This window comes from Dreissena polymorpha, chromosome 2 (assembly GCF_020536995.1).
Source record: "Dreissena polymorpha isolate Duluth1 chromosome 2, UMN_Dpol_1.0, whole genome shotgun sequence".
Lineage (NCBI taxonomy): Eukaryota > Metazoa > Mollusca > Bivalvia > Myida > Dreissenidae > Dreissena > Dreissena polymorpha.
In genome coordinates, this window is record NC_068356.1 from 66,255,146 (window position 1) to 66,267,374 (window position 12,229).

General features: G+C 35.0%; 1 protein-coding gene across 3 annotated transcripts in view; it reads right to left on the minus strand.

Moving 5' to 3' along the window:
• Positions 1-6,895, minus strand: part of LOC127867404 (protein sidekick-like) — a 76,579-nt gene extending 69,684 nt beyond the window's left edge. For all 3 annotated transcript variants that reach the window (XM_052408521.1, XM_052408522.1, XM_052408520.1), the window contains exon 1: positions 6,355-6,895. In XM_052408521.1, coding sequence (XP_052264481.1) covers positions 6,355-6,424 — 70 coding nt within the window. In that variant the 5' untranslated portion in view covers positions 6,425-6,895. The remainder of the gene's footprint in view (positions 1-6,354) is intronic.
• Positions 6,896-12,229: the final 5,334 nt, after the last annotated feature.

A 12,229-nucleotide genomic window follows, 5' to 3' on the forward strand; every position in this document is an offset into this window, starting at 1 on the left:
TTGGTAGCCCTAGGCCTTATGGTTATGGACAAGAAGATTTTCAAAGTTTTCACAAAATAAGCAAAAAACGTATAAACATGCAAAGTTCAACGAGCTCCTGCGGCCATGTTGTTAGACGAAACAGATTTTCTTGAACAACTTTTTTAGGGTAGCCTTTAAGGATCATCCCTGTAAAAAAATTGAAAATCCGACGAGCCGTTTCTGACAAGAAGATTTTTTAAGGTTTTGACCATATATGGGCATGGCAGCCAGCTTGATTATGTGACCAAATTTTTTTAACAATATTTTTTTCCCATGACGTAGGGATGCTCCACATGAAATTTGGTTGAAATTGGCTCAATGGTTTAGGAGGAGAATATGATCTGCTCAGGTACGCTAAAAAGTGGACTTAAACATTGAGATAAAAGGAATTTTTGCTTGTTTTGAAGAGATTCCTCTTTTTTTTCAAAATTGACAAGATATAATCGACTAAACAGGCAACCCATGTTCGCATAAGGAAAAGGGTAACTTGGAAAAAAATGGTATCCATTTAACCCTTTACCAATCAACATATTTTGGACTGAACAATTTCTCAATTTCCCATAATGATTCAACCCTACCAGAGCAATTTCGTAAGCAATAATCAACTCCCATTTTAAAGGAAAAATAATTTCTCATCAACAAAACTACAGCATTAATTGATTTCTGGTAGTTAACCCTTTTCCAAACTGAAAGAGGTTGCAGACGACAAATTAAATTATAATGGAATAAGAAGAAACTGATTTAATAGGGTAGGAAGCATTGTGATGACAGGAGAAAATGCTAATTTCAGCAATTTCTCCTTTTATTTCAACGATTTCCACAGTCACAAACATTTGCAGAAAGAATTAACTGTTGTGGGTTAAGGGTTTATGAGAATGCCAGAGTTTGATTATGCAATAGTGTATGTATGGGGGGATATGCTTTGATTTTGGAAGAGTCTAAATTAATGTAAAAGGCTTAAAGACATCATGAATTGAAACAACTTCTTCAATGATGTATAGTTATGCAATTGAAGTTGAAATCATTGAGATACAAGAAATCTTTGCTTGTTTTGAACAGATTTATCTTTTTTCTCAAAATTCTCAAAATATCATCAGCTGATGAGGCATCAAGTGTTTGCATTAGGAAAAGGGTAACTCGGATTATTTTTGTATCCATTTAACACTTTACCAATCAACACATTTTGGACTGAACAATTTCTCATTTTCCCACAATGATTCTACCCTACCAGAGCAATATTTTGATTCAGTGTTCTCAAATGTGGTCTGCAGCAAAGGCATCAGAAGAGAATTGTAATAGGGGAAGGGTTAAACTGGCCGGGAGAGAGAGACTTGGCCTGTAGCCAGCCAATCCTTAACTCTCATAGCACCCTTAATGGTAAAAAAGGGTACACTATAATTATTTCTAAATCTGCCATCTCAAGGGGAGATAATTCTGGACTTAATGGTCCGATGTTGCTCATTTTTGACAGGGCTCGAGTCTTCATTGATATGAAGACACTGTGCAAGTTTGGAAAGAATTGGATGAAAAATTTGGACTTTATTGCATAAACACCATTTTCTCAATTCAAGGGGAGATAATTCTGTACTTCATTGACCAATAATGCTCATTTTGTATAGGGTTCGTGTCCTCACAAAATAGGAAAAAACGAATAAACATGCAAAGTTCAACGAGCTCCTGCGGCCATGTTTTTTGACGAATCTAATTTCTTTGAACAACTTTTTCAGGGGAGCCTTCAAAGGTCATCCCTGTGAAATTTTTTGAAAATCTGATGAGCGGTTTCTGACAAGAAGATTTTTTAAGGTTTTTATCATATATGGTCATGGCGGCCATCTTGGTCATGTGATCAAAAAAAAATTAACAATTTTTTTGTCCCATGACCTAGGGATGCTCCACATAAAATTTAGTTGAAATTGGCTCAATGGTTTAGTAGAAGAAGATGTTTACAAATTGTTTACAGACAGACAGACAGACAGACGGACGGACGCCGGACGGTGAGTGATCGCTCAGGTGAGCTAAAAAACAGTATACAAATGGAAAAATGTGTATTTAAAACGAGAAGTGTTCGTGGAGAAGGTTGCATTTTTATGTTGGAAAAAAAGAATATAACAATTTACACACACACCCTCGACAAAAAAAGTGAAATCATATACCGTAAAACCATTAAATTTCGTGTGGTACGAATTTTCGTGGATTTCGTTGTTCCGCTGAACCACGAATTCAAGTACCAACGATTATTTTTACATTTTTAATCCGAAATCGGTCCTTTCCGAATGTCATTTCCGACATTCTCTATTGTTTTCGGTTATCTGAGATATTTGATTGAGATATGCTAGGTAATACAATATGTTGTTTTCTTGACAAGTGTTTGGTTAATAATACTTTTTAAAGTCTCTATAACGCTCAAAATCAACGAAAATTTTGTTAAGTATTTCGTAAAATAAAGTTAACACCTTAACAATCAGTGTTCCTTGTAGCAATAGCCAAAATAGATGTGGTATGATTACATAGATTTTTGTTAATACACAATGCTTGTTTTGATTTATTTGTAGCAACAATTAATTCCTGCGAATATATCTTTTCATACGACACACGAACACCATGGTAGTGTTCATGTGTCGTATGAATAGATAATGCAAAACAATAATAAAAACGAGTATTTTGTATCTACAAACATCTATTTTACCAGACCACATCTGGCGTTGAAATTTTGGCAATTGCCATTAGGAACACTGATTTTTAATTGGTTAAGTTTATTTTACGAACAATTGTACGCAATTTTTGTTGATTTTAAGTAGTAATGTTACTTTAAATAAAGCACGGAATTTAAACTGTACATCAACGATTGTTCTCTTTTAAGAGACGTCGTCAAATTAACAGTTTGCAGATTTATCACATATGTTAAGTAGTGCCAATTAAAGTTAAAAGAGACATAACAGTTTTCACATGTGTATTTTGGGGACCTTATTACTCAATTGTTACTTAGCGAGCGGGGACCCACAAGATTGCCGCTTTTTCGCTCTTGTCGACAATTTTCGGCAACACTTTCAAGCTTCAGTGCACATTAAGCTCAAGCCTTGCTGTCAACAAAGATTAGCAGATTATTCTTCGTTATTACTCTGGTTGTTTTAAGAAAAGTTTAATTATTATGACTGTCAATCTTCCCCGAAAATTTGAAATCCAGGAAATTACGTGTCAACGAATTAGTTGTTTTTTATTAAACCACGAAATTTCATACCGACGAATTTCTATACGTTTACAGTATGCCCCAAAAGACAACATTGTAAGATAATTTCATGCCATATTCATTAAGTAATAAGTGTAATTGTCCTTATTCTAAGAAGACAACTTAAGAATACTACATACAATAAAATAAATGATCAGTTGACAATGCTTCAAAGCAGATAATCAGAGAAGAAGGAATATGGCGGTAATACTGTATCAACAAACACTGTGAAGGTACAGTTTTTGAAACCTGACACTGGGAAAGTATAAAAAGTAGAGTTTGGAATGTGGGTAACTACTGATGAGGCACTCTGAACAATTGAACAGGGGTATTACTTGATACCCCATGAAACAAATGCACTGATTGTGGTAATCTGTAACAATGCCTGGTTTGTGTTCATAAAACAATTTGACTGCCTCGTTGCCTTTTTGTCTTCTTGCAACTCAGAAAAGACTACTACTCAGTCACTACTCAGCTATTGTATTTGAAAAGGGTAGTTAGGGTACATATAAATTATGATAATTATTTGTATGTTCCCTTATTTAACGCATTATGAATTAGATTCAATAAACCAAATAATGATATCTTCAAATATATTGTTAAAGCAGGTGTATTGTGTAATATCTTTCAGAAACACAATGCCCCCTACTGCGCCGCTTTGATTGATTAATTTTTGTTTTTTATTATATCCCTTTAAAAAATATTACTTCCCTTGTAAAAATGATCTGTACCTGCCAAATGATAAATAGAAATCCCTTGGATTTGTTTTTTTGACCTTTGACCTTGAAGGATGACCTTTCACCACTCAAAATGTGCAGCTCCATGAGATACACATGCATGCCAAATATCAAGTTGCTATCTTTAACATTGCCAAAGTTATCAGGTTTTTTTTTGGCCCGATTTTATAGCCGAAATTCGGCTATGTTCCCAATCCCAAAAAGTATACTTTTTTCCCAAAATGTGGCAAAAAATTCCCAATTTCAAAAAAAAAATTTTTTTTTTTTTTTTTTTTGAAAGAAGTCTTATGTGTACTTTATCTCAATTGTAATTCAATTACATCTAACAAAGTATTATATGATTTTTTTCTTTTAATTTGAATGATTGTAAAGAGTTATATCAAATTTAGTATTTTCCTAATCAGTGGACTTTTCGTGTGAAAAAAAGGCTAATGAATTTATTTTCCCAATTTCATGAAAATGCCGATAAAATTCCCAATTCCAAAGCCATGGGCTATCTTCCCAAAAAGTGGAAAAAAACCCTGGTTATGGCCAATGTTAAAGTTTTCAGACGGACTGACTGACGGACAGTTGAACTGCTATATGCCACCCTACCGCGGGCATAAAAATGGCACAAGCAAAGCCAACACATTTTATCCAACAATAATTAAATAATTGGTAGATACAATGTATGGTATTTCTGGACTGGGGCTTTAAACTTACATTGTGGTTCTGTGTATAATTTACAGGACTATCACTAATCCAAACAAAATATATGAAAAATGTCACACACAAAACTTCAATACAACAATTTACATAGTAAAGCATAACAGGGTTTGAACCTTATCATAGCGCATTTTTTCAGTAAATATCATCTGATAACATGACAGAACCTTGTAAAAGTTAAATTTAAGTCAATTATGAGTTTGTGTTTACGTCTTTATAAAGTCTTGTGCCTTTTTACTCTTTAGGGGTTTGTTTGATTTTATGTTGCATTTAACACGTTTTTAAGTTTTTTGGTTGGAGGCTGATAGTATTCCCTGTTTCTTCTGTTCTGTAACTGTACACTAGAGTGTACCAGGTGTTTCTCTTTTAGAAATTGATTTATCCTGCACTTGGCTTGTTATTTTGGACATCATTTTAATAAATTCACCTTGGGGGTTTAGCTGCTCAATTAATTGCTCACTGTTTTGAAATATTAACAACTCTTAAAAAAGCAGCCTACCTTCACTTCTTCACAAAATTAGGAAAGATAGCCCTGAATAAGCATAAGAAGCATAGACACACTCTGATCATGTTTCTGCCATCCAAGCAACAGTTAATGTTATGTATGTCTGGTATCATATTTGCCCAACACAATTTTCTTCTTTAATTATTCAATCCATGTCCGTTTAAATATGCATTGGCGCTAACAACCAAAGTACTGTGCATGATTACATGTACTTCAAATTTGAACAAATTTGGATCCCTATCCTGTGCTGATTTTGCGAATATATTTTCCTAACAATATTATTTGATCAATAGTTCAATACTATTTTTTATTGAATGGAAGTGTATTTTAGCTTATATTACAACGTTGGTTGTAATAGGTTCAAAATGTTAAAAGTATTAACGATTATAATAAATTAAATCAATATTAGCTAATCATAAATGAGTAGGAAACTTAATTAATTAGTGAAGTTAGCATGAAAAACAGAACAAACAAGCATAGTTTTGAATTATAGAATGAATTAATCACACTGTTGTTAAAAAAGAATGTACACGCAAGAGAATCAATTTAATATAGAAATTGTTAACTTTCTCTAAAAATATCAAATCAGCTTGATCAGGGTGCAGGATCACATGACTTTGTGGGGTTCACAATTAAACTTTAATTGACGTTAACACAATGGTATGTGGTGCTTTATTTCAAATAACTTTTTAAAACAACTTTTTTAAGAATTTCAACTAGTGCATAAAAGAAAGTTTGCTGCTTATGGCAATGAGACATACATCAGAATATCTTTATTTAATAAGCCTCTGTTCTTGGCCAAAATGCAATGTATACAGCATTCATTTACGCTGTTATGCAGCATGCAACATGACATTTTGGCACCGATTTCAGAGGCATTCAATTATTTATTCTTATATCTTAAGATATCCGCACAAACTGCAAGAAAAACTGTCTTTTGTGCACTGCATATTTTTGCAAATGCATTTTAATAGCTTGAGATATTTGCAAAATTAAAGTACTTAATGGTATGCTTAAATTCTTCACTTTGTGTAAACTCCTGAAAATCCTGTCCCCTGTAGATTATACACTTTATTTTAAAGAAAATTATGATATGGTAAGGGATGACTTTAAAATGTTAACCAAAAGACACACAACTACAAGAAAAGCATGTAACTTACCTTGACAAATAAATTCCTTGCAAAAGGTAACCAATAAATAGATAACAACCGCTGATCGACTTCGCCTCATACTTTAAGATTGAAGATTGCAACTGTTTCCAAATATATTCACACCTTGTCCGAAATGTTTTTTCCGAACTATCATTGCAATCACTGCAAACAATTTTACATCTTTTATGTAAAAGGTTTATCCAAATACCAACCAAATTATAAAATAACTGGATAGTCAACAAAAGGCGTTAACACAATCTTTAAAACGTGTTTCTTCTGTTCGCAGAAATAGTCGAAATAAAACAATACAGGTAAATATTGTCAACAGAATAATTCGATTGTCACCGAAGACGAAGTCGCCATGTTGTCTAATTACCCGTTTTAAACTCACAATATTCGGCTGATTATTATCAGTATACTTCTTTTAAACCACTGAATGTTTTAATTCCACTTTCAAATAAGAGTTTTGCAAATTCGCAATTATAAAACACATATTAAAGAATATTATGATACACCTTTCATTGTTTTCTAATTTACACTGTTAAACCCACGTGACAATTTTACGAGCGCTGATTGGCCAACGATTGATGAGCAATCGATGAGGTGCGTCGAACTGACAGGTATCTCCTACATATACGTGGGAAATTGGTCATGCTCTGTTGACCGGGTAGACCCGTCGTTGATATCTGTACTCTTTGAAGAAGTGAAGAATGTTTTAAAATCGAATATGTACGTGTAAATTATAGCACAATGGTTCAAAGATCTTTTTATAACATGTCTAAATTTCAAATTAATATGATTTAATTGTTTGATAACAAGAGGAAAAATTGATTAAATAATTATACATGTATGCTGTTTATTTTTGTGTCAATTAAAATATATGTTATGATATGATTCGAATAAACCATAATTAATAAGAATGTACATCTGTAAGTTACAAATATAAATGTATTAAAAATAAAATTAAAAATATCTTTCTCATTTACATGGTAAACATCGAAACCATTTAAAATGTATTATTTGTTTGCAGAAAAGAGAATGTACAAAAAATCGAAATATGGACGTGAAGGTACGTTTATTCTTCTAAATAGCATCGGTCAATAGCGAGTAAGACTAACCTCCGCGCAGATAAATTACTCATTCCGTGTGTGTTATTAGTGTAATTCGAAGTTTAAGAAGTCCTTCCGCATATGAGTCTTGATTATGTGAGGACCCGGAGTGTGACAACGCACTCCTCACTATTAATCAAATTTGAATACTTGCCTCAAAAATTATAGCAGCAATTTCCAGCTATTTAATTGTTTTAAACGATTTTCAATTTTGCTGTGGGTAGAATCTTGAGTACGCGGAGGAAACACAACCTGTCCGTTATCGTGACCACCAACTAAACTCACATGTTGAGTGGTACGCGGATTGAACCCGGGTCATGGAGGAGAGAATTCGTGCACTAACCACTGCGCTAATCGGACAGCCACCAAACCGATTAGCGTGTGTGTTTTGAATTTTATTATAGGTCCTTCCGCGCTTGAGGCTGCATTACCCGGAGTGGGTCCCAGCACTCCTGCCTCTCTCATGAAATTAACGAAGTGGGTAAATTTTGAATTACATCCGCAATTTCAAGCTAGTTGTTATTGAACGATTTTTAAATTTTGTTAAGTCTTTCGATGTATGGGGACGACGGAGTACCAGGGGTACACCCCAACAGTCCGGTGTGGTGACCACCAACCAAACTCACATGCTTCTGGGCACGGGGATTGAACTCGGGTTGCCAGAGTGAGGAGCGCGTGTATCACTGCGCTAACCGGACAGGAGACTGATTCCGAACATAACTGTTTTACTTTAAACGTAAATAGAGACTTCCGGAATATATATATCATTTCACTTGGCGTTTCGAGTAAGACATAGAAAACACAGGGAAACAACTGTGGAAGCTTTCCACATGGTCGGGGTAGGAGTTTTCTTTTTTCTCAAATAGCTGATTTCCAGGATAGAAGGTCGCAAACATACAATACAAAAATGAGCATTATGGACACTTGCATTGAGTCTGTGCCGAAAAAAGGTTTCATTGTAACAAAGCATTACAATTTTTGACAAATATCAATATTATTGTATGTAAAGTGTAATAACTCTGAACTCGTTGGTGGGTAACTCACAACTGACTTTATTAATATATTCACACAGATATAAACCTCAATACAAATAACTCATGACTGCATGCTTTAACAAGACAATACGAGTTGTGTCCCTTACATCACAATACATGACATCCCCTTTTCTTTCTTTTTTTAAAATTATAAATACATGATACATCAACTACTTTATCGTTACATATGGGAATAGATATACGAAAGAAAGATAATAATATAACCTGTCCGAACAAATTATAAACTTCTCTTTTAATTAAAACATAGAGAGAATTTTTCTTTTAAACCTCTGAGTTTAAATTGTTATTGAAAATAGAACATTCCATATGAACAAAATTCACTTTTTTAATGAAGAACTGATTTTAAATTAAATATTGGAATGAAATTCATAAAATCAAATTAACAACATAACAACATGTAAAAACAAAAGTTTTCACTAAAATACATGTTCTCTAAGTTTGCACAAAATTGTCCCTGTTATCTCAGATTCAGGCTATGTACAGAACAAACTATGTTTATGAAAAATGCCAGACACACTAATTGTCGGGTTTTAGCTGGGAAATGATAACAGACTATGATCACATCGAAAACAAGCTAGAAAGTAGATACACCAAAAAACAATAAAGTATAGGATTTCTGTGAGAATTTTTTTATGAACATCTTGTTCTTGGGAGAAAAACAAAACTGAATCTTTAAACATTAACCAAGATGTTGATGTGATAAAATAAATGTGTACAAACAACATCAAAACGAGTATTTGTTTTGTATAACAAGCTACATTGCCAAATACAATGATAATAATACAGTAATATATAATATACTATAATATATATAAATATAATGTATAATATTATATTATATAATAATACAACACGGACTTTTTTCTGTTATTTCCTCACACCAGTGATTATGTAATGGGATTATTATGCCCATGTCACACTTTAGCACACATAATCTTTGAGATAACTTGGTGTTTTCACTGCTCATCCTGAACGTGTACGGATTTGTTCAGTCGCGTTGTTTCGTTGCTGTGCTGAATGGCGTTGCACTGGTTGCTGCTGTCTTGGCAACTCTCTATTGTTTGTTGGCAATGTCCTGTCGTTCCTTGCCAAATCTCTGTTGCTTATTGAGAATTCTCTACCGTTCTGTTGCAAATCTCTGGAAACCATTGGTAATTTTGGCATTGTTTCATCGTGTTTTTCAATAACAAGTGGGGACTCTTTGGTTTTCATGAGCATAGACGTGTTATGCTTATTCATACCAGGCCAATATACCAACTCTTTGGCTCTTCTCTTGCAATTCACAATTCCAAGATGTGACTTGTGTATAGCCTTCATTGTTTCAGATCTGAGACTCATTGGAATGCAGACACGCTGTCCTCTGTATAAAACGCCATTGTACACTGACAATTAATCTCTAAATTCCCAAAATGGTTTTGCTTCATCCTGTAATTCATTGCGCGTTTCTGGACATCCTGATATGATTATTTGTTTTACTATCTGTAGTTGTTCATCATCTGCTGTTGCATTTGCAATATATTCATGATTTGTACATGCAAATGTTTCTACCACGAATACCATCAGCTCATCATCCATTGCTTGTTTCTCTTCTTCATTTAATGGCATTCTGCTCAGGCAATCTACAAGACCCATTTCCTTCCCTTTCTTATGAATTAACTTGAATTCATATGGCTGTAACTTCAGCATCATTCTTTGTATCCGTAATGGTGCTGTATGTATGGGTTTCTTCAGTATGCTTTCAAGTGGTTTATGATCGGATTCCACTGTGATCCTTGTATTCCCGTACAGTAGTTTGTGAAATCGCTCACAGTCAAATACTACCGCTAACATTTCTTTTTCTATTTGAGCATACTTCTGTTCTGCTGATGTCAGAGCACGAGATGCATATGCTACTACCCCATTGCTTTGAATTATTGCAGCTCCTAAACCTCGCATAGATGCGTCCACGGTTAACGTAACCGGTTTTGATACATCGAAGTAACGTAAAACTTCTGTTGACGTCAGCGCTTCCTTTATCATTTTGAAGGCTTCTCTAGCTTCGTTTGTCCAATTCCAATTTTCCTTATTTTTAAGGTCTCGTAGAGGAGCATTCAGTTCACTCAATCCAGGAATGAATTTAGAAACATAAGAAAGCATTCCTAGTATCGTAAGCAATTCACTCTGATTCTCGGGCTCTTTCATTTTTACAATCGCCGCAATGCGTTCCTCTGTCGGTTTCAGCCCCTCTCCTGTCAGTTTGTGACCAACGTAACTCACTTCAGGCTGTGCAAACACACACTTCTCTTTGTTGAGTTTGATATTAATGCTCCTTGCTTTTTCCAGTACAGCTCGTAGCCTCACATTATGTTCCTCTATGGTATTTCCATGGACTAGAATATCGTCAACAACAATCTCTACACCGTCCATTGCTCCAAAATGCTTCTCCATTTCTCTCTGGAACACTTCACTGGAACATCGTGCACCCATTGGCATTCTAAGGTATCGGTATCGACCGTATGGTGTGTTAAATGTTGTGAGCTTTGAGCTCTTCTCAGTCAATTTCACCTGAAAATAACCCATGTTCGCATCCAATGTGGTGAAATATTTGCTTCCATGCAATCTTGTTGCAACTTCATCAATTGTGTTCATCGGATAGTGTTCACGCATGATCGCCTTGTTCAGATCAGTTGGATCAATACATATGCGAACTTTGCCATTCTTTTTTCTCACGCACACCATGCTATTCACCCATTCTGTCGGCTCTGTTTGTTTTGTTATTATTTTGCATCGCTCAAGATGGTCTAATTGCTCTTTCAATTCACCCCGTATAGCTACTGGAACTGAACGAGGTGCATGAACCACCGGTGTCACTGTCTCAATGATCTTGATGTCATACTCGCCTGGCAAACAACCAATTTGATCGCATAAAACATCACTGAATTCTTTGATCAGTTGCTCTATTTCCATCTGGGTACTGTTTACTCTAATGATGAGGCCTAGTTTAACTGAACCATCTCTGCCCAATAGATTTAAATTTCTTTGTCCATCAATCACTTGAAATGTTAAATTATGTTTCACGTTCTTGTATTCGCATGGTAAAGTTATTTTGCCCGATGCCTTGATCAGCGTTCCGCTCACACCATTTATGCGGGCATCACTCTTTAATAATGGGAATTCCACACAAAATTTCTCAGCGATTTGTCTCGAGAGCACGTTGCATTGTGCACCACTGTCTATCTCCAAACGCAAATGCTTGTTGTTGACCTTCATGTTTACTGTCCACTCCTTGTTATTCGTTTCATTGCCATTGTTTTGTACTATGTAAACATCATGTGTTGATGTATTTTGTTCGAACATATCAGATAGTTCGTCTTCTTATGCGAAGTGAACACGAACGTTATCACGACCACGACCATAGCCACGGCTTGGCCTAGTGCCACCACGGTGCTGCCAACGACCTCGAGTTGTTGCACGTCCTCTACAATAGCTAGACGCCTTAAAATGTCCCTTTTGACCACACACATCGCATCTTTTGTAGAATGCTGGACATTTTTTAATCGCATGCATTTTGCAACACTTTTGGCAAAATGACATGATACTATTGGAACTGTTTTGTCTTCCACCACGTTTGCCATATTTATCCGGACGCGCCACGTGTACAGCTGGATGTTCTTGCAAAGTCTTAATGTGAGCGTTTGTGAGTTCGATGTGACGACACGTTTGAATAACTCTTTTCAATGT